We start from the raw sequence: 27655 nt of genomic DNA on the forward strand, positions 1-27655 counted from the left end.
TGTGTGGGATAGCAGATTATTAGTATTTAAGGTTCAAGCTAAAAAAAAATTAACAAGAAATTGCAAAAATGTTGTCATGTGGCCTAATTTTAAAACAGTTTTATGTTCAGAAAAAAAGCTGATTCGCTTCTAATTTAAATTAGATTTGTCACACACACAAACACACACAGTGACATGATGTGAAATTTTCTTTTTCACCATAAAAACAGACAAGAGCGTTCAAAGTAATACAGTACATCGTTTACATTGCACTGTAAAAAATGTCCAGATTTTCACAAGTTTCTGTAATTATTCACTGTAAATTACATTACTATCACTTCATAGTATCACAGTAACTGTAAAAATCACAGTAATATGTTGTATTCACAATTTTATTGTGAAATTAAGGCAGGTCGCATGATTACAGCAAATCACTGTAAAAAGGGCTATATCTTTTGCACATTAGTTATAGGAATTCAAACCTTTTTTTTTTCATTCAACATAGAAATTATTACAAATTAACATTTATGCTATAGTATTGGCACTTTTTCGATATTTAGAAATAACAGAATGTTATTGCAGCCCAGAAACGATTTGGTTCAAGTAATTCATTCGTGAAACCAAAGACTGTTAAAGCCGAAATAATTGCAAAGTCAGAGTAAATGTCAGAACGAGTAGCCGAGGAAAGCCTGCTTAAGACAAATTTATCAGTATTGGGCATCTGTCATAAATAATCCACAGACTTGAGTTTTAAGCAACTTTAAGCAAAAAGTTAAGAAGATATTTTCCAGAAGTGGACCCCGCATGTGATCGATGTGGATTCAGATCCCCTTATTGCAGTTCAAGGCATTACTGATTTTGAGATAACTAAAAACAGTACAGGACAAAATATAGTTCCATTTGTCAGTCTACTAGCACTGTTTATTATTAAACTGGAAACAAAATGTTGCTCCTATATATATATATATATATATATATATATATATATATATATATATATATATATATATATATATATAGATAGATAGATAGATAGATAGATAGATAGATAGATAGATAGATAGATAGATAGATAGATAGATAGATAGATAGATAGATAGATAGATAGATAGATAGATAGATAGATAGATAGATAGATAGATGGATGGATGGATGGATGGATAGATGCATCTAGTTAGATACATCTAATAAGAGATTTGGAACATTTGGAATTGGAGAAATTCAGATTCTTCCTAGAAAAGAAAGAAGACAAATTCTATCAAATCTGGAAACCTTTCATAGATTATTTTTAAGACATAAATTGTGCAGAAAATATAAATTGAAGAGGATCAGACAAACTTAGAATAAAACTGACGATCAGTGTTTTGTTTCTGTCTTATTTCAGTTTTTTTGTTTGTATTTTCTTCTCTTTTTTATTGTTATTATTGACATATTGTTTTTATCTAGTACTATTTTATTTCCTTGTGTATTTCTTTCTTATTTATGGTTTACTAACCATTTTATTTGATAAACAACTATAAAATAACGGCCGTTAAGTTACAGAAAGTAAATTTCTGTAATTTAATGCCCACTATTTTACAGTAAATTTCTGTAAAAATTCTGCAACCCAGCTGCCGGAAATAAACCATAAAATTACAGATTTTTCATTTAATGCACTGTAAAACACAACAGTCAACTTTATCAAATGAAATAAGTGTAGTTAACTCAAAATATACTGAAAGTCAACTCTACTCATTTGAAAAGCATTTTGAACTCAGTGTTGAAGGTAATGAGTTAATTAAATTTCTCATTACTTCAACTTAAATGGAGTAAGTTTACAGTACTCGTATAGATTAATTTTAACTAAAATGGTTTGTAATCGGTTTCCTCAAACGGTTTGAGTTGCCTTAATTTATTGGGTTTTACTGTGCTCAAATTGCGTAAATGTTTTTAGGTTGGAATTTTTAAGTTAAAAAATAATAAAGTTATAATAGAACAGACAAGAGCACATACTAAAATCAAAACCAAAATGTAATGCGCAATCAGTAGTTACTTTATTAATATTTTTTCTTTATTACTGTCGGCTGCTGAACATTATTTTTATTTTCTGTCAAAACATTAATTATTTTTTCAGGAATAAACGCTCAAATATTTGAAATGGTTGCTTTGAATAAACTGAAATAATCTGAATAATTTTATTTTTTGCTCATTGGACAGATGATCAATCCCCGTGAAAACACAAGAGGGCGCTCAATGCATAACTTCAAGGCTTATGGTAAACTATTCTGTTACATTAATCTTGACGAAATTAACCCAAATTCACATTTGGGCCTAATATATCATCTATAAAACTATAACTTTTGGCGAGTAAACTAAACAAACATTTCTACTACAGTAGGGTTATATAACATAATTATAGTAATTCAGCTTTATTTGTTGTTTCGGTATAACCACCACACAAGTTGTATTCGCATTATATCTATATATTTTCACATCCTAAATATTCAACAATATGTACTTTGCATTATGATTGTTTTATAATAAAGAACTTAGCGACTTCTAGGCATCATCACGTGACTCACCATGGCAACACTGTCATCAGTTCCTCGCGAGGAAAGGGAGAAAGGTGTTGAGTATTCAGAGCCGGGCGGACAGATGCGCATTATACTTTTAATATCCTCCGGATTCAAGAAAGCTCTCACATTAACGTACGGTTGCCTGATACATATCGAATATCTCTGAGCACCGACAAAATGAATCATCTGAATCCAAGGTGAGTACCTAAGCTTGACTAAGCTACTGTGAAATGCTCTCTAACTAACGTACAGTCCAGTCGTAAATTTCCAGTTGAATTAATATAACAAGCGAGATAGATTACTTTAAGCTTTATTATTGTGGCATTTGAACACTTTATGACTAAAACGTGATGCTGTTGAGAAGTAACAACAGTTAGACAACAAAAATAATGGACAACCAATATTGTTCATTGTACCCAAAATGAATGTCTGTTGTTTCTTTGTTGAACATAGCTATAGTAGCTGTCGTAGGCTAATAAATGTAACGTTATGTCTGAAGTGAAAATTAAGACAATATTAATAGAAAAAGTTTACTCAAAAATGTCAATTTAACAACTATTTACTTTCCCTCAAGTGGTTCCAGTCCTTTAAACGTGTCTTTATTCATTTGAATACAAAAGAAAATACTTTAAAGAAAGCTGAAAACCTGTAACCATTGACTTGCATAGGAAAAACAAATACTATTGAAGTCAATAGTTGCAGGTTTTCAATCATCTTCTTTTGTTAATTGTAATTAAAAGTGTCATTTTTGGGTGAACTATCCCTTTGAGTGTATTTGGATATCCCAGTCTTGCACTACTGGTGTTTTACTTTATAAACAATTTTAAAAAGAGACATGAATTCAATGTTGGAGGCCAGAGGTTAAGTGTGCTGTCAATCCAAACTCAATTCCAATAGAAACCAGACACCGGTAACGGTATCTCCTTGGCCAGAGGATTAGTGTTCAGGTTGTGTTGTCTTCTTTACAAATGCTCAGGGAAATCAAATCTGTATCGGAAAAAGCCAGGCAGACAAACAGTCGAGCATTTCCAAGACTACACTTGACACAGATGTACAGTGTTCACCTCAAGCTGAAAACCCTGGCACTAGTGGCCTCGAGGATCACTGAATCATTCCATCAGCCCGGTCAAACATGTCTCAACGCCATGATATCTGGGATGAGATTTACAAATGTGCAAATTATCAGACCCTACTTAACAGATAATGTAGATTTTCATTCAAAACGCAAGCCTAATTCATTTACTCACCCTCAAGTGATTCCAAACCATTATGAGTTTCTTTATTCTGAACCCTAAAGAAGATTCTTTGAAGAAAGTTGATAACCTGTAACCATTGACTTCCATATAGTAGGAAAAACAAATACTATATAAACCGATGGTTACTGGTTTACAGCATTTTTTCAATGTGTTCAAAACTCATAAAGGTTTGAAACAAGTAAAGGGTGAGGGTGAATTTCCATTTTGGGATGAACTATCACTTTAATAATGTCTTTATCTACAGTCTTCTTTCAGCTTACAACAGCTTAACAGACAAACATCTGAGTGCATACTTCAACAATGCCAGAATACGTAGACATCTTCAGAAAGTTGGGCTGGTAAGATGATGTTGTGCCTAGCATTTAAATCACAATATTTACAAACTAGCTTTCATGTTATAAGTTATATAAGGTAATTAGCATTCCCATAATGATCATGCTAGACAACCTGTTAAGAGATGAAAAGGAATGACTCCTTATGTTATACAACATCAGATGCATCAGTCATTAAATGCAGGTGCATGTGCTTCAGATCAGTCGGAGCGGACGAATTGTTCCCGATAAAGAGTACAAGCACAAGCTGATCCGGCGAGCGCATCAGAGACATGTGAGAGAGTGTCTGGCTCAAGCCATCTTTCACAAGGTGCTAGACATGGAGGTGAGAGCTTTTTACAGTCCACAAGTTCTTTATTAGAAGCTTTATTAGACCAGGGTTTCCCAAACTTTTCAGCCCACGACCCCCAAAATGACAATGCTAGTGTCTCGTGACCCCAAATATCCTCTGAGGTGGTTATAAATACAGAAACCTTGCAAGCAATGGCGCACACACACCAATAGACTCAAGTCTATTCTTCATTTAATTTTTTTAATGCATGTGAGTGCTGTAAATGGGCCAGAAAGTTTAACCTGGTGTTATTAAATCAATCTGCTGCATCTGACGCAATTGCTGAGTGTTTAATATGATTTTATTACCCCAGGGGTCGCAATCCAACTAGTAACTATATAAGCTACTATAGTAACTATATGGTATATATTAACTATAAACTACTATTTTTTCTCTTCATTAGGTTATGGATAAAATATGGTAATTCGTATGGTTTAATAAAAATAAATAGATTTTTGGAAATTACCAGGCAACCCCACTTTATTGTCCCCCGAGCTCTCGGGGGTCCCGACCCCCACTTTGAGAGTCATTGTATTAGACTGCTAGGCTGTTGTGGAGTATGAAAAGCTAAACATATGATGTCCTGCTCACATCGAAAGAGTTATGTTGGTCACACTTTACAATAAGCTTCATTAATTCATGTTAATTAATGCATTTACTAAGATGAACAAACAAAAAACAATACATTTACTACTAGTAGTTCATTGTTAGTTCATGTTAACCCATGGTCCATTAACTAATGTTAACAAGCATGGACTTGAATGGTAATAATGCATTAGTAAATGTTCAATAATGATTAATAAATGCTGTACATGTGTTGTTCATGATTAGTTCATGTTAGTAAATGCATTAACTAATGAACCTTATTGTAAAGTGTTACCGTTTTGTTTTATTAAAGACATTGTTTATATACAACTGTTTTCCCTCACATTATTTTTAATACACAAAATAAAATAAAATAACAAAATACCGATTTAGTGTATAATTTACAAAAAAACTGACAGCCAGACACACAAAGCATTGATTTATGATGTATATTCTGCAAAAGAACTTACCAAACACCATATTGTGTGTGTGTGTATAATTCATATTTTATTGATTATATAAATTATCATCAATTATCTAACCCTTACCTTAACTAATTTCTTTTGTCTTTGCTATGATGACAGTACATCATATATACTTTTTATTAGACAACAGTGATTTGTTCTGTTGCCATTAAAAACAAAATTTAAATGTAGCTAATAATCGACTCTAGAATTACTAGAGAATTACTAAAATTATTATGTTTTCCTAAATGCAAAACATTTTAATATAGTTGACAATATAGTTAATAAATATTAATATAGTAGACAGTATAGTTGTTTAATTAAATTATGAAGTATTGATGGCATTTATATGTGCATATCACTTTGTCACTGTATATTATTTATATATATATATATATATATATATATATATATATATATATATATATATATATATATATATATATATATATATATATATATATATATATATATATATATATATAATTCATATTGTACTGCAAATTACTTTGCCCTTTATTCAGCGTCTTCACCAAAATGAGATCAAGAGAAGACTTGAGGAATTTGCACGGAGGGAACGAATCCACAAACTAAAGGTTTGCCATTTGAGCAAAACCCCTTTCAGACTGAAATCGATGACATTGTAATAAAGTACATTTTGTGATTCAGCTTTTTGCATTCTATGTTAGGCAGACCGCTCCAAGAGATATGAGGATGAACCAGTGCTAATGCTGTCACCTCGACCACCGACAGGGCCAAAGACCTCACACCCACGGCATTCTGGGCCGGAGGGAGAGCATTCAGAGTCAACAGAATCTGTGAGTTTTAGTTAGTGGGAGTTCACATGCCACACATTTAGCAGAAATCACTTACAAGAAAGTGCTTTACACCATAAAAAAATGCAGGGTTCCACACAGTTCCTTCATGTTGTCCCAACTCAAATTTATTAATTAGTCTTGTTTGACTGTTTTGACATATTTAAGTGGATTGAAAATAAAACAATTAAGTTAATCCAAAAACCACAAGAATTGTGTTGGTTCAACACATTAAACAAGTAGTTTGAACAAGCAGCAAAATACATTTACAATACATTTTTTAAGAGTAAAATGCTGTATCTCTAATGACTTATGAATTTTATTTTTACTTAATTGTATTCTATGTTGTTATATCATACAGTAGACGCAGGTCATTTCTTTGTTATCATGTTAAACAGAAGGTGATATGAAGTGCTGTGGTTGTTCTTCTCATGGATGTTTGTCTGTTGGCGTGTGGTGTCTGGAGAGTTTCTGCTCCAGCAGATTGATGACACATGAGCTTTATTGTTTGCTCTGGTTTCTCTAGATACGTCTCTGCAAACCCATATGTTAAGATATCAGATATACTAGTTTATAGACTAGAAAAAATCAAAGTATTTCTTTTTTAAAGTATTTTCTTATATTTAAAGGAAATATATTTTTTGTGTAAAGGAATTGTTTAATTTATTATTTAAAGGGTATCACCAATAATAATGTGTCAGTTTATGTAATCACATACAAGTAATTTAGTTTTTTTTAATTCTCTTATATTTAAAGCAAATAGATTTTTTTGTGAAGGATTTTTTTATTGATTTATTTAATTTATTGGGCACCACCAATAATAATGTGTCAGTATATGTAAATACGTGTTCAAGTATATTTAACTTATTGTTTATACTCCTGTAGCCGAATTCCTCCAGGCCCAACACGGCTCCAGGGAAGATGCAGAGGCCAGTTCGACTCAAGCCCCTAAACAGTGCCACGGCCTCCGTGAAGAGAAGCTCTCCGAGACACAGACCCAGAGAACAGGACTCCTCCAACGACACCGATCAGCCCGTCAGTTATACGGTGACACCCTCCTGACATCCTAATACGTACACTCTCACTCATCATGCGTCACTTACCAAATTAAAATAAAACAGTAAAATATGCAAATAAAAAATTCTGAGATTAATATTATATAAACATAAAATATTTCTCATAAAATTATTCCAAGACCAAAAGCTCAAAGCTTCACTGTACTTTTTTATTATATTATTATTAATTATTAATTATAATTAATTATATTAATTAACATTTTTGTTGTTATTTACTTTTAATTCATAATGATGAACTCACTAGTAATTTATAGTAAATCAATTTAAAATGTATCCATTTTTAACCCTACTATTGTAAAGTACTTGAGTTAATCTGTTGTAGTAATTCTACATTGGTAATACAATTGCTCATTCATTAATTAATTCATTCATTCATTCATTTTCTTGTCGGCTTAGTCCCTTTATTAATCCGGGGTCGCCACAGCGGAATGAACCGCCAACTTATCCAGCTAGTTTTTACGCAGCAGATGCCCTTCCAGCCGCAACCCATCCCTGGGAATCATACACACACACATTCACACACACACTCATACACTACGGACAATTTAGCCTACCCAATTCACCTGTACCGCATGTCTTTGGACTGTGGGGGAAACCAGAGCACCCAGAGGAAACCCACGCGAAGGCAGGGAGAACATGCAAAATCTGCACAAAAACGCTAACTGAGCCGAGGTTTGACCCAGCGACCTTCTTACTGTGAGGCGACAGCACTACCTACTGTGCCACTGCCTCGCCCAATACAATTACTATAGTATTATAATTAACTTTTCTACAACTGCATCCAAATGCACCACATTTTACTGTAGTAAATGCTAAAGCTACACTAAAAAACACAGGGTTAAAAACTACCCAAATTTGGTTATTTTCAACCCTATTGCTGGGTAAATATGGGACAGAACACATGAGGGGTTAAATTAACCTAAGTAATTGGATTATTATTTTTTTAACCCCATAAATGGGTTGTTTTTTCTATCCAATAATTGTTATTTTTACTTAAATAATAGGTTAATTAGATGCAAAAATGCTCGCAAAAGATGACCCAGGAACTGTGTTGTTTTGACTCAGTGTCACTGAAATACAGTGTGCAGCTTTGATTACAGGTATACAAAAGGTGATAGTAAGAAATTCTAAAACTCTGAAAGATCTGACTAAGGGCTGCTATGAGCATAAATCTTATTTTAATTGTGTAAAAAAGCAAGGAATCTGCGTTTATGTTACACTATTTTTATTGCATTTAAACAAATTAGTATATAATATGTGGTATCCCAGTCAGCCCCTGCTGTGAGTTAATTTGACCCAAAGAGCTGGGTTGAAACTACCCAAGACTCTGAAAATAACCCCCAAATGCCTCAACCCAAGATTTGGGTAGAAAAATAACCCCATGTCTTTTAGAATGTAAAGCAGTGCCATGGTATTGTACAGTTTTCCAGTTCACTATATTTAATTCTACAGTATGCTGTATCAAACATATGCTATATATTGTAAATAATGTATACAATTTAATACACATTACCATTGACCTTATTCTTCAATATGGAAGTGCGCTCGTTTTTTTGCAAATTTTTTTTATTTTTTTTATAGAACTATAGATTCGGTTGCCTTTGAGGGAAATGACTAGGAATAATAAACGGCAGAAAACGGTCTAACTACTAGCTCTCCAAACAAGTATTTGCATGATTATACAGACAAAGTAGAATAATATAATAAGAAAATATCAGTTTGCAACATCAAGCAGCAAAACAAGCTGTTTTTAACGTCTAAAATGAATAAAAGTAAATGAGACCGGAAGTCTCAAGACAAAATTATTCAAATGGCTGCGCCTGCTCGAACACGGAGATGGTTTAAAAACACTATAGCAGGGGTGCCCAAACTCTGTCCTGGAGGGCCGATGTCCTGTAAAGATTAGTTCCAACCCCAATTAGACACACCTGAACCAGCTAATTAAGCTTTTTCTGTACTAGAAACTTCCAGGCAGGTGTGTTGAAGGAAGCTGAAGTTAATCTGTGCGAGACACTGGCCCTCCAGGACCGAGTTTGGACACCCCTGCACTACAGTATTTACTATAAATAACTATAGTATTTTTCATGTGAGAACAATAATATATTGTATATATTCAATGCTCTGGCTTGACTTATAGCTGGACAGAGATGCCGTGAGACATTTGACCGCGATGGACTTCACAAGCACTGTCTCGCCCTACCGTCTTCCTGTCATTAACAACTATGTGACCCCTGTGCCCCCCCTCACCAAGAAGAATGAAAGAGGACCAAGAGCAAACGGCACAGTAAGGGGTCGAAAGTTAAGACCCACAACCGCACCAACAGCTGTTACAGAGGTTAGTTTCTTGCTTTTTACTTACTGTTAACTAGTGTAATGGTTAACATACCCATTAAAATAAATCTTAAAGGGGCAGTTCACCAAAAAAAAAAAAACTTACCATCAACTAGTTCTAAAGTTTTACGTATTTTTTTTTCTGATCAACTCAAAAGAAGTTATTTTGAAGAATGCTCAAAACAAAGCAGCTATTGCCATTCAAAATAGGAAGATATACAATCAAAAGTCAATGGCTACAGGTTTTCAACATTTTTCAGAATATCTTCTTTTGTGTTAAGGTTGAAAACCTGCAGCCATTGACTTCTATTGTATATCTTCCTACTATGGATGTCAATGGTTACAGGTTTTCAGCATTATTTTGTGATAATGTTACATTTTTGGGGGGTAAATTTTTCCTTAACCTCATGTTTATTCTGCAATTCCTCTGTTTGCAGCCATCTTCTCTTCAGAGGACATCAGCCCAGAGTAAAGTGTTAGTGAGCATGATGTATTTTGGGAAGGGTGTCCACCTGTCCCATGATCTGATGGACCTCAGAGATGAAGTGAAGGTCTTCCAGCAGCACTGTGGAGGAGAAAACCTCTGCGTCTACAAAGGGAATCTAACAGAGGGAGGTCAGTGAGCCTCTCTGTACACCTGGGCTTTGTAATTCATATCTTAAGGATAGCATGTATTGAGTTACGCTATTGATCTGTCGAGTGGATGTTACTTTGACAGTGGCGCATTTATTACAATAAATTATATTCTCTTTGATGAGGGACACGGTAGTCTAATTAAAATGAACTTTTTTGTTGTTGATTACTCTTGTAGAAGTGTTCCAGTTTGTGTCTAGACGACACCAAGGGTTTCCATTTAGTCTTACGTTTTTCCTCAATGGCCTGCAAGTGGATCGGCTCAGCTCTTGCTGCGAGTTCAAACACAGGAAAGGCTCTCGACTCGGAGGCAGACATGGACACTTTGGATTTTGTGGTGTGGAAGGAGCATCACCGTGCTACAAGTAATGATAACACATCTCTTAAATGATATTTATAGAAGGTTTGAAATTACTTTTAAAACTAGAAATCGTTTGTGAAGGAATAACAATATAATTCCTTAGGGTGGTTTCACACCTAGACTTTTGTTTCGGAACTTAGCCCAGTTTGCGCGGTTCGTTTGGCATATGTGAATCCACCAATCGCACTCGGATCCACGTCAAAGCAATCGCTCCGAGATCGATTGAATGAGGTGGTCTCGGCTCGATTGAAACAAACTCTGGAGTGGATCGATTGTAGTGAGAAAGCGATACGATCCGACCCGGATTATATCACAGTGTTTTATGGACATGTAATAGGCATACGACAATATGAAGAAAGAATGAGTAGGGCGGGAGGTCATTCCAGTTTCAGGAGTGCACAGAGACTCCAGGATGCCAGCAAACGAGTGATAATCTCCGCAAATGCACAGAGACTCCAGGATGCCCGCAAACGAGTGATAATCTCCGCAAATGCACAGAGACTCCAGGATGCCCGCAAACGAGTGATAATCTAAAAAGTTTACTTACACATGACTTGTTAAGGCTATTTTGGTCAGTTTAAAACTTTGCTGTGTGAAAGCGAACCGCACCAAGAACAAAGAGCAACAATGTTGTAACAATATTAATCCCTGTTTCGGAACAACTGAATCCATTCACAGGTGTGAAAGCAACCTTAGTCTATAAACGTATTCCAGTTTATTATTTTTACATATTGATATGAATTCGATTTTTTTACATACAGTTGCGGGCAAAATGATAAGCCCTCCTGTAAAATATTTATTATTTTTAAAATATTTTTCAAGTGTTATTTAATGGAGCAAGGACATTTTTAGTGCATCTGTATCAGTATTTGCTAATAAACTGGTGTTGGGCGCCAGGGGTAGAAAACCCCACTACAGTTACTCAAAATTATTTCATTAATGAATTTTTAAAAAAAGTTTCAACAAATGCATTATTTAATCAAGTAAACCAAAATTAAATGTTCATCAACCAAATCAATATATTAATATAGGGGAAAAACAACAAAAAACAAAACAAACCAACTTTAACCTCAAAACATTTTAGTTCAACTCATAAACCAAACCAACTTTAATTTCCAGGCCCAGGCAGGTGATAAAATCTAAAATAAATTTCCATAAGGATTTAAATCACTTCAGAATATGCTAACCCAACATTAATCAATATTGATCAAATTTACACCCAAACGAATTTGAATAATATTTCTAGGCCCAAATCATCACACAAATTTAGACAACTCAATCTTACAATCTTAACATATTCGATTTTCCAGTTGTGCATGCTGAAACGGTATTTGTGATTATATTTTTTCTTCTGGAGAAAGTCTTATTTGTTTCATTTTGGCTAGAATAGAACCACATTTTAAGGTCAATATTATTATTCTGCAGAACAAACCACATGACAATAGTTATACAATGATTTACCCAATTACCCCAATTTGACTAATTACCCTAATTAACCTAGCAAAGCCTTTAAATTGCACTTTGCACGAAAAATATTCTTAAGCATCACCTAATGTTCATACATTTACACTATTATGCATCAAGCTTTTTAAAAAAAATATTGTATCTTTTAATGATATGCTTGAATCACATATGTACTGTCCTCTCATATTGAGTATGAAGAAACCTTTAAAGCTAATGACGAAGGGCCTGTTGAAGATGGTGATGAGGTGGAGAAAAAGCCAGTACTAGTATCCTAAAAAATATCTTGTAAAATCTTATTTAATGCCATCATAGCAAAGATAAAATCAATTAATTATTAGAAATGATTATTAAAATTATTATGTTTAGAAATGTGTTGAATTTTTTCCCCCTCCATTAAACAGAACTTAAAATCTCTAGAAAATATAAAATAATTAAAATTTAACTGGAGGGCTAATAAATTCGACTAAAACTCTATGTTTTGAAAAAATCCAATTTTAAACCATCTTAAAGGGATAGTTTCTCCTAAAATGATAATTCTGTCATCATTTACTCACCCTTTAACTGTTCTGAACCATTGTTTTGTTCTCTTTAACACAGAAGGAAACATGTAAACTTTGACTACCATAGTATTTATATTAGACAAAATTGTCTTGATCACGTCTACATGCCTGAATGCAATATGTTGCCAAATTGAGATTGGCTGAGTATATATTTGTGTAAACAAGCAGATGATCAAGTGTACCAAAAAAGTGTCCCAATGCAAAGTCTTTTAATGAAACCATTTCGACACTGCCCGTTTGTCAAACCCCACACTAGTCCACCACTAAACAGGATGTGTAATGTTTTTGTATGATAATTCTTCAGGTGTATTATTGCCATGGGCTTGGACAAAAAACCAACCCCTCCTCAAAAAAGAGTGAAAGAGGAGCAGCCCACCTCCAAATCTCCCGATGCTAAAGAGACCACAGATGAGGACACAGAGACTCAGTCTAACGCAGAGCCTGAGACGCATCAGGAAATGGAAATGGAGATAAATGGAGAAACAGAAGGAAAGAAAAAGACCAAAGGTACAGTTAACTACAAATGCAGGTCAAACAATATTCTTAAGCATCACCTATTGTTCATACAATTACACATTTCTGCACTAGGTGTATGATTTAAATAAAAATGTATTGCACTTTTAAATGAAATGCTTGGATCCCATTTATACTGTCCTCTCATATAGAGTATGAGGAAGACTTTGAGGCTGATGATGAAGGGCCTGTTGAAGATGGTGATGAGGTGGAAGAAAAGCCAATTTCTGCTGCAAGTGAGGGAGAACAAGAAACTGAAACCAGGGATGAAAATGACGGAGATGAAGAGAAAAGCATCTCGGACAGTGATGACGACAACAGTATGTTGAGTTAGTATCACTACACGGCCGTGTTTTACACCTTGTTTGAAAACATCTAATATGAATCAATTGTCTTCAGCAAGAATTTATTTGTGTTTAAAAGTCATCTAATAGACATCCAAACCAGTGGTGTAGTCGGGGCTATACGCACATATACTCCATATGCCTACTTTTTTCCACGAGCTGTTTGGGTATTACGACTTCTGAGGATCAATAATTGTGTATACCCTCAGTATGATCACTTGTTTTGCTGATTAGACTTCCCTAATTTATGTGTATTTGCATTTAAACTGTTTCACTGGTGAAAATGCAACGAACATTTAAAAAGGAACTATGATTATAAAACACGTTACAGTGCATGTGGCATTAACTATATCATACATTCATGCACAGGATTAAACACAGTGACAGACCCACTCAGTGAAACTCATTTTACATTTACATTTAGTCATTTAGCAGACGCTTTTATCCAAAGCGACTTACAAATGAGGACAAGGAAGCAATCAACACAACTATAAGAGCAACAATGAATAAGTGCTATAGGCAAGTTTCGGGTCTGTAAAGTCTAAGAAGGAAAGCATTAGTAATTTTTTTTTTTTTTTTGAGTACAGTTAGTGGTATATGCAGAGAGGCAATTGCAGATTAGGAAGTGAAGTGGAGACTAAATAGTTAAGTTTTTAGTCGTTTCTTGAACCGCATATCAGAGTCAAACATCATTTGTTGTATCGTATTAACAAATTATTTCCTATTATGACTTAAATTATGAGATATTTATGCTATTTTGAATTTTAAAAAGTGGCAGTTTTATTTATGTAATATATTAAAAAAATAAAGTAGGCTAGTATTTGAGTTTTTGAAGAAGCTGTCTTCCTGATTTAAAAAAATATATATTTTAAATGTACAGTTTGCTAGCAACATACAATAGTTGATATAGCCGTCTTGTAATGTGATTTTTTTGTACAGTATTAAAATATATAATTTTTTTTTGTTTAAATAGGCTAATTTTACAAGTCTCTTTAGAGTTAAACAGTTGGGTTTTATCACAGCTTAATATACTCTGTGTCTGCTAGGGCACTATTAATCTCACTTTAGGCATCTCACTTTAAAATAAACAAATTTAAATACTTTTCCCTTTTTAATTCACCCAAAAAAAAAAAAAATGTTGTCACCAGTTTGTCTTTTTTTATTCTGTTGAACACAAAAGAAGATAATTTGAAGAAAGCTGGACACTTGTAATCCTTGGCTTCCATAGTTTTTTCCCCTCCTGTGGAAGTCAATATTTATATATACAGTTAGTGGGAATTATTAGCCCCGCTGCCCCCCTGTTCATTTTTTCCTCAATATCTGTTTAACGGAGAGAAGATTTTTTTTCAACACACTTCTACGCTTCTATAGTTATAATAACTCATTTTAAATAACTGATTTATTTTATCTTTGCCATGATGACAGTAAATAATATTTGACTAGATATTTTTCAAGACACTTCTATACAGCTTAAAGTGACATTTAAAGGCTTAACTGAGTTAATTAGGTTAACTAGGCAGGTTAGGGTAATTAGGCACACACCAGCTAATGGAGCAAGCAATAGTGATATAACCAATTCGGTGGATTGAGATAAATGGGAGGCCATTTTCGTAAGGGCCAATGGAGGGAATTTGGCATTTGAACACTTTACACTCCTACTCTTTTACAAGAAGTGCCATGGAATTTTTAATGACCACAGAGAGTCAGGACCTTGGTTTTTATCATCTCATCCAAAAGACGGCGTCCACTAACAGTATGGTGTTCACTTCACTATACTGGGGCATTAAGACTCACACAGATCACAGGTTAAGCACCGCCTGCTGGCCACTCTTACACCACTTCCAACACTAACCTAATTTTTCCATGCGGTCTCCCATCCAGGTACTTATTTAATGGACTGTGTTTATGCCATTTAATGGACCCTCTAGTTTTTGTGGCTTCAGTCATTGTTGGGGTACTCTTTTAAATCTGGAAGCATTAACAACTTATATCGAAATATATATCATTATCATTCAATATGGACAATAATTATCGATGCCCTTTTTGCCATATCGTCCAGTTCTAACTAAAAGACACAGAACGCACTGCGTAAATCCGTAAAAACACAAAATTAACCTCAATTGCATCTATTGCAAGTTCAAATAATTGAAAGATAAAAATTGGTTTGAGGGGAAAAGAGTGAACAAAGCATTACAGATTATTTGTCTTTTATTCACTTAGAAGACAAAAGATCATCATCTGTCTCATCTGGTCGAACATCCAGCTTGTCCAGCAGTGACAATGACAACAGTGAAAGAGAAATGCTGGAGGACACCAAAGAAGCCGTCGATGCTGATGTTCCAGATGATGTCACGCAGGCAGAGGAAGACCTCACCACTGCTGAAACCAAACCAGAGGAAACAGAGGCCACAGAGTCCAGCGATGTTACACTGCCTCAAGCTGAAGCAGAGGACTCTGGGACACAGGATAGTCCTGAAGCTGGCGTGGAGAAGAGCGACCTGGAAATGTCAGAAGACACTGACAAGCAAGAGGCAACTGAAGGTGAGCAATTTGGGGAGGATGCCAAAGCTGAAGATAAGCCACAAGAAAATGAGCCGGACAGAGGTGAGTGCCTGCATGAAAACTAGTGCTGTGTGCCTGTCACGACTGGAGCTTTTGTGGTCTTTCATGCTGGCTTTTTCAACATCAGAACTGAAGAGTCTCATCTCATCTTTTTGTGCTTTTCACAAATAAACAGATTTGATTGCTTCAAGATAAACATTGTGTTAGTGTCTTCATGCAGCGCTTTTAATTAAAGCTGAAGTGTGTCATTTAATAAGCAGAAACACTTATAATTAAGACAGTTGTTGTTGGCTGTTGGTCACTGTGGTGCTCTCAAAAGATGATAGTCAGTAAAACTTTAAAACAGTTGTTTCACATTTTGATTGTGGCAGTGCTTATACTAATTTGCATATTTTATTACAAGCATATTATAGACCTTTTTCTTGGAATGCAAAATTACCCATTATGCTTTGCGTGTATGCACAAGGAGAATGCAAAGAACTTCCGGTCGGCAGCTAATGCGTGTAAACGGTCACATTTGGACAGCTTTGAAACGATAGTTTTAATCTGCTTTTATTCTCTTTGAACTAATACTGTTGTCCATCTGCACCATCTCCTGGACTGATCATTTAAAGAAATGCGATCTAATAGGATAGAAAACAGCTGCTGTGAGGCATTTTCCCCTCATTGTCAGACGGCATCTTCTGCAGTTTAAATGAAGCCTTGTCATCGCTAAAGTCAACATTTTCTCTTTATTTCAAATATATAACCAGCCCAAACAAATGTAATTCACCAAAATGTTGGACACACACACAGTAGCCTGTACTGTGCCACTGACACACTGATTTAATAACTGTGACAAAGTGAAAATATAGGCTAGTGTCATTTCAAAATGACAGAAAAACACAAACCGTGGTGAATACAACACACGAAATAAAAACACAAACGGCTCGCGATCAGAATGAACAGCAAATCAGCCAGCAGAGTATCAATAACAGACTTTTATTGGTCATTTTTGTAAATTGCACGACTTTCATACCTGTTAAGTTTCATGCCAGTACTCTGGTTTGCTCTCTCTCTCTCTCTCTCTCTGCGTGTGTGTTAAAGAGCCGCTGAGCTAACAGCTGACAGGCCGCGAACGCACACACACACTGTATTTCTGACAGCAGACACGTGAACTAGGAGAACGTTTTTCTCGTATTTCTGACGCGCTTGAACCACATCTGACAGATTATAACGGCTTTAACAGACACATTTCTAAGTTGTGTGTCACAAAAACACTCTGTTATCCATTAAAAACGGAAGTTTTTATCATTCTACTGGAAGCCGCTGGTCGCTATGGCGCCCTCCATGCAGCAGCCATGAAAAAGGTCTATAAGTAACATTTATAGTCTGAAATGGAAAGGTTTTACCTGAGAAGAAGGTAGTTTAGATGATTATATGATATGATTATGTGACAAATACATGAACACACGCATTACTCCAGTTCTGATCGTGCTAAAAGCTGAATATTACACACTTATCTGTGTAATTGACGATGGTGTTTGTTTGGTGGCTTTTCAGTGATGTTGTGTTTCTGGCACCATTTTTTATTGCATGCTTTTTGTGTTGCCATCAGAAGTGTTGTGTAAATTACTTTTAAAAAGTATATATTTACAACTGACTAATTACATCATTAAAACTGAATTCAAACTACTTTTTTTAATTACTTGGTCTGAAAAAAGTTACTCATTAAGTAGTTTAATTACTTGACACAATAGCAAAAATCTACATACATCTCAACGCATACAAAATAGAAATTAAACTTAATTCAAAAACAACTGAAATATTTGAGAAACATTGTACTGTTTTAAAAACACTATATTTATCAATACACAAAACATTTCAAATTAACGACACCAAATTTCATACATACTGTATATTGACATACATTTATAAAACATCTTGTTCTTTCTTAAGAATATGCTATTGTCTTGATAAATGTAATCTTCTGTACTTCTCTGCATGGATTTATATAGAACTGTTGATTTTATGTACACTTTTAGGGTAAATACATTAAAAGTAACTGTAATTGAATTACGTTAACATGAAAAGTAATTTCTTGCATTTGCAGCGAAAAAGTAATTTAATTAAAGTAACTAGCAACATTGTGACAAATATACACCCAAGACTGGCTTTCGACATACTGATCAGTCTGAATTAACTTTTAAAGTCAATTCAATTCAGCTTTATTTGTATAGCGCTTTTACAATGTAGATTGTGTCAAAGCAGCTTCACATAAATGGTCATAGTAACTGGATCAGGGTAGTCCATCAAGAAGGATTACACTTGTTTTTAAGTTACTTGTTATATTTCAAAATATGACAAGCGGCCAGTGCAAAAACATCCGCATATATACAAAATACTATGCAATCTATTGTGCTTTTGTGGATTTGATGGTTTAATGGCTGGGGATACAGAGCAGTGTTTTAAACATGATTAACTGAAATGGTTGGCTTTATTGATATTCAAAAAAAGTGTTGTGTAAAGTGCATGTGCCATCCCATCAGAGAAATCGAACTTGTGTCCTGCATGAAAACATGGTTTGTGATTGTTTCCTGCATGCTGTGTTCTCAATCAAAGTGTTTGCTGTCCTGGTAATAAAACTTTACACATTTACACAATTGTGTTGTACTGCTTCTGCGTTTCATTTCAAAATTAATTATATTACTCATTTGGTGAATCCACCTCCAATTTAACATTTTTGCCATGGATGTCATATGTCTGTCTCACTCCCTGTGACAATGCATAGCCAAGTCTATGCAGGAGAAGTTGGCTGAGGCCATTTTGAAGGAATCTCAATGTAGTTCAGAACCAGAGTTTAGTGATACAAGCACAGAGGAAGACGAAGGAGCTTCAGTGAAGACCCAACAGGATGGCCAAGGTAAACAATTAAATAGGTTATATAAAGCTTAATTTTTTGTCTTTCTTTTTTTTTGCCTTGAGTAGAGAATATTTTTTTTACTTAAAGTTTTGTAGTGCTCTGACCGAAACACTGACAGTTTTGTGTTTGTACAAAGCCTCAATTCCACTGTGAGGTAGGGTTAGGTACACTAAAGTAAGACACGCATTGTTTTCCAATTCTACTGCCTCAACCTACCAAAAGAATTAACCATCATTGTTAGGGACCCTTTCGTAAAGTTCAATTTTAACACAACAGTATGATACCAAAAGGGTGGTGCTTGACTTATTCCTGAATGCCATTGGTTTAAAGAAAGTCGGTACTTTATGTAAAACAACACAGGAAGCATTATTTTTTAATACACAGCAACAACACAGAATGCAACACAGAAACCCATGCAGCTTTCTTATTTGAACAAAGAATTACATCTTTTTGCAATATCCCATGCCTACCAAGTCAGGGTACTCTTGGCATTGGAAATACAAGCCTAAACAGGGTAACCCTTCCTGTACGGTAATGTACCTAACCATACCATGGAAATGAGGCATAAATGTAAAATATTGTATAGTTCAATATACATTCAAGTCCTTAAATATTTGGACACCAACACAATCGATTTGAAATAAAACGAACAAGATGTGCTTCAACTTCAGATTGTCAGATTTAATTAAAGGGGATTTACATTTAAATCAGGTGAACACTGTAGGAATTACAACATTTTGCATATGTGCCTCCCACTTGTTAAGGGACCAAAAGTAATTGGACAATTGTTTTTTAAGCTGTTCCATAGTGTGTTTTCCCCTCATTATCGCAATTACAATGAGTAGATAAAAGGTCCAGAGGTCATTTCAAGTGTGCTATTTGCATTTGGAATCTGTTACTGTCAACTCTCAAGATGAGATCCAAAGAGTACATTACACAACTCGTTTAATTTCAAATCCATTGCGTTGGTGTATAGAGCCAAAAATATTAGAATTGTTTTAATGTCCCAATATTTATGGACCTAACTGTATGCTCATTTTTACAGGAGTCGAATCTGAGAGTGCTGTTGGTTTCACTTCACCACAACCATCAACCACTCAAGATGAAATTGCAGTGGAAAGTGAAGAAGCAAAGCAGTCTGCAGAAGATAAAAATGAACAGGAGCCTGAGGTCCACACAGAAGAAGAAAGACAAGAAATAGATGAGACTACCGATGCAGCAGCGAGTGTAGACATGGAAGAACCGCAAACAGAAGAACAAAGTGACATGACAAATGAAGCTGAACAGCCAGATAACAGTCTGGAAGTTGAGGAAAATGAAACTCAAGACATACAGGAAGAAGACACAATTGCAGAGGCTAATACAGAGACTAATGAAGAAGAGAAAGACTTGGTAGTACAACAAGAGACATGTGTTGAAATGCAGGACACTGAAAATGTAGATGCTGAGGTACCAGAGGTGGAAGAAGAGGGTCTGGAAACTTATACAGAGGATGATACAGAAACAGGTGCAGGTGATACAGAGAGGGAGCAAGACGCTGATGACGCAGATCAGAACACGGAGGGGAAGAGCGTTGAACAGCCAGACAAAGATGAAAGAGTAGACCTAGCAGATGAGGCTGGGGGTGATGGGTCAACAGGAGAAATACTACAGGAGACAGATAACAAGGGGGATGACGTTGATAAGAAGGAAGACTGTGAAAAATCTAGTAAAGATAATGATGAGACCAAAGAGAAAACAGAGAAAGAAGTTGAAAATCTAGAGGTTGAGGATAAAAGTGACACTCCGGGAATAGAGGAGGCAGAGAAACCAGGGGATGAAGAGATTGAAACTGCTGAGAAAGACAATGGGATTGAGGGTGACAATGAGTCAAAGGAAAATGAGGTTAGTGCCGATAAAGGTGAGGAGGGTGTGAGTAATGAACAAAAAGAAAGTGAACTTGGTGATGGGGCTAATGAAGAGAGTCAAGAGGAACCAAACAGTGAAGTTGAGGTGGGAGAGAAAACCAAGACAGATGAAAACATGGAAGAAGAGTCTCAGGAAGTAGAAAAAGTAGAAGAGGTGGAGAATGAGATGATGGATGAGATGGAAGAGGAAGGAGATGGGAATTGTATAGAGAATGAGGAAGAAGACAGGGAGCAAGAGAATGAGGTAGAAACAGGAGAAAAATTGGTAAAAGAGCCAGAGGAAGAGATGACGGATATAAAACAGATTAGTGAGGATGCATTAGAGAAAGGGAAAGAGGAAGAAGACAGAGAGCAGGAGAATGAGGTCGAAACAGGACAAATGTTGGTAGAAGAGCAAGAGGAAGAGGTAGCAGATAGGAAAGTGAATTGTGAAGATACATTAGAGGAAGGGAATGAGGAAGAAGACACAGAACAGGTGAATGAGCTAGAAACAGGAGAAAATTTGGTAGAAGAGCCAGAGAAAGATGTGGTAGATGTGAAAGAGATTAGCGAGGATACGTTAGAGGAAGGGAATGAGGTAGAAGACAGAGAGAAAGAGAATGAGATAGAAAAAGAAGAAACATTAGTAGAAAAGCCAGAGGAAGAGGTTGCAGATATAAAAGAGATTAGTGAGGATACATTAAACGAAGGGGAACGGGAAAAAGATGCTGTTTCTAGTGAGAATATAGTTCAAACACCAGAAGACAACCTTAATGATCAAAATGAAGAATTGGCATCACAGGAAGAGCAAAATGAAATGGATGCCAGCGGGGCACCTGAGGATGACGTTGAGGCCAGAACCAAGGAAGAAGTGGGAGAACCTGCTGAGGTGAATAATGATCTGCCTGATAGTAACATAGATGGCGAAAATGGAGAGAGAGAAGTTGTCAGTCCTGAGGAGGCTGAAAAGGCAGAAGAAGTGGAAACCCAGGACAAATCAGAGGGTGAGACAACCGGTGATAACGCTCAAGATGCTATAGATAAAAATGAAAAGGTTGTTGAAGAAATACAAGAAATAGATGATACTCAGGATGCAGCAGCGAGTGTAGACATGGAAGAAAAGCACCCAGAAGAACAAAGTGAAGCTGAGCAACCAGACATCAGTGAGGAAGTTGAGAAAATTGAGGCTGAAGACATACAGGATGAAGCTATAAACACTGAAGCAGCAGAAGCTAAAACAGAGACAAATGAAGAAGAGAAAGACTCATTAGAAGAAGAAGAAACACAGGACATTGAAAATGCAGATGCTGAGGTGGAAGAGGAGGGTCTGGAATCTCAAACAGAGAATGATACAGAAACAGGTGCAGGTGACACAGAGAAGGAGCAAGATGCTGATTATACAGATCAGAACATAGAGGGGAAGGACGATGAACAGCCAGACGGGGATGAAAGAGAAGACCAAGCAGAGGGTGAGACAACTGGTGATAATGCTCAAGAAGTTATAGATGATAATGAAGAGGGTTTTAAAGATGATGAAGAAGGAACAGATCAAGACAAAGAGCAAGAGATAGAAAATAAGGTGGATGCAGAAAATGAGTCTCGGTTGGATGGTGGGAATGTGGACCAAGACAGTGATAACGAAAAGGCAGACAAAGAGGATGACAAAGAAGATGCAGATAAAGAATCTGAAACTTCTGCAACAACATTTATAGAAAATGTAGCTGCACAGGTAACACAGGAAATCGTTAATAAGGATACAGAAAGTTTGATTGTCTCAGCTGAAGATAAAGTCGAAGCAGAGCAACCAGACAAGTCTGAAAATGAACTGGGCAGTAGAGATGCTCCTGAAGGGATGGACGGCGGCTCATCTGTTTCCAATTCAGGGAAATCACAGAATGGAGAGAAAATAACCAAAGGGAGTGTTGATTGCGAAGATCTGGATGCTCCTCCAACACCTTTGTCTAAAACAGCTGGAGTGGATTTAGTAAGTAACTGGATTAACGTACACCAGGAATCTAGGTATTTTCAGACTTTCATAGAACCCCTTGATGAAGAGACTCTCAGCTCAGGAGAAACTGAAGAGCGGCTAAATGGTGAAGTATTAGATGCTCCAGATGCACCAGCAAGTACCAATATCGAAGGCCTTGATGAAACACTCAAGATTGTAGATGAAATGGCAACTCCTGTAAATGAGAACACAGAGTCTGTAGTTGAAAGCTTTGAAACAGAGACTAAAGTTGAGGCCATAGAAGCAGATGCTCTCAGTAATCACTCTAAAGACAGCACACATACTTCAGCCAAAGATGAAAAAGTCCTAGAGACCAGAGGCTCATTGTTGACTTTCTGGTCAAGACAGAGTAAGGATGATGACATTTACCAAGAAGACACTGCAGGTCAAGAAACTTCAACATTAGTTGAGGTCATGAATCTGGGGACATCATCTGAAGAAATTCAAGACAAACCCTCATCTGAATCTGAACAGGATGTACCCGCAGTTGACATCCCGAATGTAGAAGAGTCTCAACAAATGACTGCTGAAACCACAGCCCAAATAGAGGAAGCAAGTAATGGAGAGACTTTGGAAGATTCAGAAGACAATTTGAAACCTGAGCATGTACCTCAGTCAGAGTATATCGAGCCACAGAGTCCAACAATCACAGAGATTACAGACCTAACAATCATTAATAAATCAGAAAACGGGAGCCAAGACGACACCACAAGTGTTGACTTCAATTCCAGACCATCAAATGGAAGCAGGAATGTGGACGGAAATAGGGGAACAAAAGTAATTGGCAGTCATTTCCAACAGACTCTCAGCAGAGACTCTTTAAGCACTTTTTCATTGGATGACACAAGGATTTTTGGGCCTGCAGGGTATCCAACATTACAGACTGCTCACGCTGAAAACAGCTACTAGCATAACAGTAAATCCTTTCACCTAACATAGGACTGTCTGATCCTGGCCCCGGATAGAGATTGTACTGCAAAATTTAAGTCCAACCCCAATTAAACTCACCTGAACATGTTTAAAGTTTTCAAGATCCTAGAGACTTTCAGACCGTAAGTGTGGACACCCAAACCCATATTGTTGGATGCAAAACAAAGACATTTCCTTTTCTTTTTCAAGACCCATTATGAGTCCTGTGTGCTTGGTAGGTGAAGCTATCCATGGCCCACTGAAAATGGACACCGCAGGACACACACAGCACAAATAATTAAATTATTCATGATGCAGAGCCCTCCAGTTAGTCAGGCTGCACCACCAGTGTATGGACACATTTCAGACACTCATACCTTAACTAACAGACTTCAACAGAAACCTCAATGACTGCAAAGTGTAATGTGAATGACATGACCACTACTGATTTTTGGTATTAGTTTAAACAGTAGTTTACTTGCATATGATACTATTATTCATATAACATCTCTTTTATAGATTATTGGTCAGTGTTGTGCAGATAAAGGCCATTGCTAGGGTACTATTATTTAGTTCCTTTTGGAAATTGCATTGAGTCTCTGATAATTATCACTACCTTGTACCCCATCAGTGATGGCCTTGATGCACATCATGAGTCAGAATCAAAACTTGAGATGTTTCAACTGCAGAAACAAGGCCAAATTTCCCTAATAGTGCCTGTGTTGTTAAGTGACATCAGTCATACTCTGTTTAAACAACCTATCACATGTCTTAGTGACTGTTTGCTTTTGAAATTAGAATAAAATACTGAAATACACTTGTTTGTCCTGATCTACCAAATGTTTTATTCTCATTCGAAATTCCAAACACAATATAAAAAACTCTTGATGCAACAACAATTAAAAAAAGGTTTTGACTCTTTAATTTCAAAATTTTGACATACATGTGTGTACCGAATATGATACCAAGTTATATGTTATTATACAAAAAAGAAATAACACAAGTCATCCTAATTGAACGTAGAATGTTCCTATACTCTTTGGAGGTGCATTTATGTCACGTCCTAATTAATAGTTTGTGACAATTAGTCATGCATACACTGTAAAATGTGCATTTAATTACAATAGTAAATTCTCTAAATTATAATTTTGTGTGTATTTAAAACACTTCCATCACTTCCGAAATTGCGATGACTTACAGCATGGTAACCAATGTTCTGTCATTTGAAGTTTGGCACATGTTGTTTTTGACCAAATAATAACTGCAGCAACTAAAGACTTGTTATGGTTGGAAATTTGATCTAAACTTTGGAGGAATTGACCCTTCACTAAGCCACACCCGAAAACCGCAATACACCAATCATGGCTTAGCAACCGTAGCGACGCGCAGTAGTTCTGTCTAGATTTCGAGCGAGGGAAACAAGCCAAATTGTTGTGCATATGGATTGTGCAAGTCTGATTCCCGGTATCCTAAAATTTTGGGTGGTGGATTTTTTTTTTTTTTTCTTTCCAAAACCTAAACCCCTGGGGGAGAAATGCCAGTGTGGATCAAGCTGTGTGAGAGGCCGTAAAAGCAGCACATAGTCCAGTCATATTTCCATCTGTTTCAAGCTATGAATATTTGGATTACATATCAACAGAACAAAACAGAGATATGATCACAATCTGAGCACTCATGATCAATATACTTCACCCTCAGCTGTTTTTCAGTCATTTATAACCCCCATGTCAGAGCTACAATTCACAGATGTTTTCATTTGTCTTTTGGAGATTTAGTCATTGGTGACAACGGTATAGCGGGTTAGTGTCTGCTTTTATATTTGATGTTGGATTAATCATTTGCTGGTAGGGAAAATCTATTTGTTCACTACTGCTATTCATACTTTGATTTGCACTTCGTTTAATTTTATTTTTTCAGCTAAACTGTAAATTAGAATAGAAATTGTATAAAAAGCACACAAACATACTGACAGTTATAGGTACTGTGCATTGTTATGGGTCAATGATGCTAATTTTTTAGCACAAATCCATCAATTTCCCCTTTCTGGGTTTTTCTTTCTTAGAATGAATGGTAACACTTTACAATAAGGGTCATTAGTTAATGCATCTACTAACATGAACTAATCATGAACAACACTTGTACGGCATTTATTAATCATAATTGAACATTTACTAATGCATTATTAACATCCAAACTCATGCTTGATAACATTAGTTAATGCACCATGAGTTAACATGAACTAACATGAACAACTGCATTTTCATTAACTAATGTTTATTAACACGAACAAATACTGTAGTAAATGTATTGTTCATTGTTTGTTCTTGTTAGTAAATGCATTAAGTAACATTAACTAATGAACCTTATTGTAAAGTGTGACCAAATGAATTAAGTAGAAGCACTGTCCATGCGTGTTTCCTCATCAGTTAGTAATGCTATATTTCATTGCACAACAATAGTCTATCAGGCTTTTTGGCAAAAAAAAAAAAAAAAAGAGAAATCATATTTTAATTTGTTTTTATTAGATTGTTTTTAAATTTCACCTCTCATGCTGTGCATTAACCAAGCTGTTGAATGGTTAGGGTATAAGACGGCTGGGCAAACCTAGCTTCAATTTTGATGAAATTATTTTCTAATTGGTTGCATATTATGTTATGAATATACCTCTGTAATCTCACCTGTTTGCCAGGCTGAATTTACACTGCATGGCTCGAGTGACTCAATTCTGATTTTTTTTCTTCCATGTGGCACAGATCAGATATGGCCCATGTACATGTAAGCTGGAAAAAATCACATGGATTACAATTTACTCAAATCAGATTCAGGCCTTGTTCATATGTGTAAATTTATCCAATATGAATCCGATCCATGCCCTCTTCTTTGCAGTATAGGCAGGTAGATCGGACTTTTTTACCTGTCAATGCAAGTTGTGCATCATTAAAAACCATAGCGAACAGACTTCAGAGTCCCAAACCTTAAATCTCATACGCGAGGACTTAAAAAGCTTTTATATTGTCATGTAGAGAGAGAGACAGCGAAAGAGAGAGAGAGAGAGAGAGAGAGAGAGTGCAATATCCACCACGTAACCAATATAAACTAATATAAAACTGTTGCATACATCACGTGCATAAATAGCGCCATGGACTTGACATTATAATCCTTACTGGTTCAAAAAGGCCTAGATTAAAAGAAGATGGCCAAATGAGAACTTTTCTGTCGTAAACTATTGTAAAACAACTTGTCAAAAAATGGAACCTTTCAAACAGATTAAATACAGGAACAGAGAAAGGGTGCTCTTTTATTATCAGCGCCTGCTCTTTTTCTTTTCCTGGTCGTTGCATCTTTGCCGTGTGCTGTGTGAATGCAGACAATCAGATACGAGTCACTTTTAAAAGATGATGTACGCAGGTCAGCAAAAAAATCCGATGTAGTCACAAAATCGGAATTGACCGTCAAGATCTGCAGTGTAAATGCAGCCTAATTCTATCCATGAGAATGTCTAACACCAGCGCATACTTATTGTAATAGACGACGTGCCAGGCACGAGAGCTTGACAGGCGTAACAACAGTAACTAAGGAGGGCAGGGCTTAGCCAAGGGTCAATTGTGTGAAAAGTGTTTTGATAAAGTCAAAAAGACATAATTACGGTATTTCAGATGTCATGCAGTTATTTGCTTGTGACGTTCTTCAGAGATTTGCTGCTTCTAGTTGCTGTCCTCAAAACTTCCATTGCTGCTGCACGAATGGAAACGCATGGTGCTCATGGGATCTGACACATATCCTGCGGGA

General features: G+C 35.9%; 2 protein-coding genes across 10 annotated transcripts in view; one reads left to right on the plus strand and one right to left on the minus strand.

Moving 5' to 3' along the window:
• The first annotated feature begins 2555 nt into the window (after positions 1-2555).
• On the plus strand, positions 2556-24683 carry erich3 (glutamate-rich 3). Of its 8 annotated transcripts, none has more exons than XM_009303859.4 (14): positions 2556-2731; positions 4035-4128; positions 4322-4447; positions 6027-6098; positions 6192-6320; positions 7203-7364; positions 9531-9728; positions 10162-10339; positions 10536-10722; positions 13047-13249; positions 13408-13584; positions 15820-16203; positions 18932-19063; positions 20109-24683. In XM_009303859.4, exons 1-14 carry the CDS (start codon positions 2712-2714, stop codon positions 23864-23866), a joined length of 5820 nt encoding a protein of 1939 aa, XP_009302134.1. In that variant the 5' UTR covers positions 2556-2711; the 3' UTR covers positions 23867-24683. The 8 variants fall into 8 exon arrangements, with proteins under 8 accessions (XP_009302134.1, XP_009302135.1, XP_009302136.1 ...); XM_009303860.4 differs by having other exon boundaries at positions 13408-13575; XM_009303861.4 differs by having other exon boundaries at positions 7203-7352.
• A 7-nt stretch (positions 24684-24690) lies between these two features.
• tnni3k (TNNI3 interacting kinase) overlaps positions 24691-27655 on the minus strand; it is a 29366-nt gene continuing 26401 nt past the window's right edge. Inside the window, exon 26 of one of the 2 annotated variants that reach the window (XM_073909919.1) lies at positions 24691-27647. In XM_073909919.1, the coding sequence (XP_073766020.1) occupies positions 27571-27647 (77 nt within the window). In that variant the 3' untranslated portion in view covers positions 24691-27570. The remainder of the gene's footprint in view (positions 27648-27655) is intronic. The other variant, NM_001204823.1, reaches the window with a different exon arrangement.

This window comes from Danio rerio, chromosome 8 (genome assembly GCF_049306965.1).
Source record: "Danio rerio strain Tuebingen ecotype United States chromosome 8, GRCz12tu, whole genome shotgun sequence".
Lineage (NCBI taxonomy): Eukaryota > Metazoa > Chordata > Actinopteri > Cypriniformes > Danionidae > Danio > Danio rerio.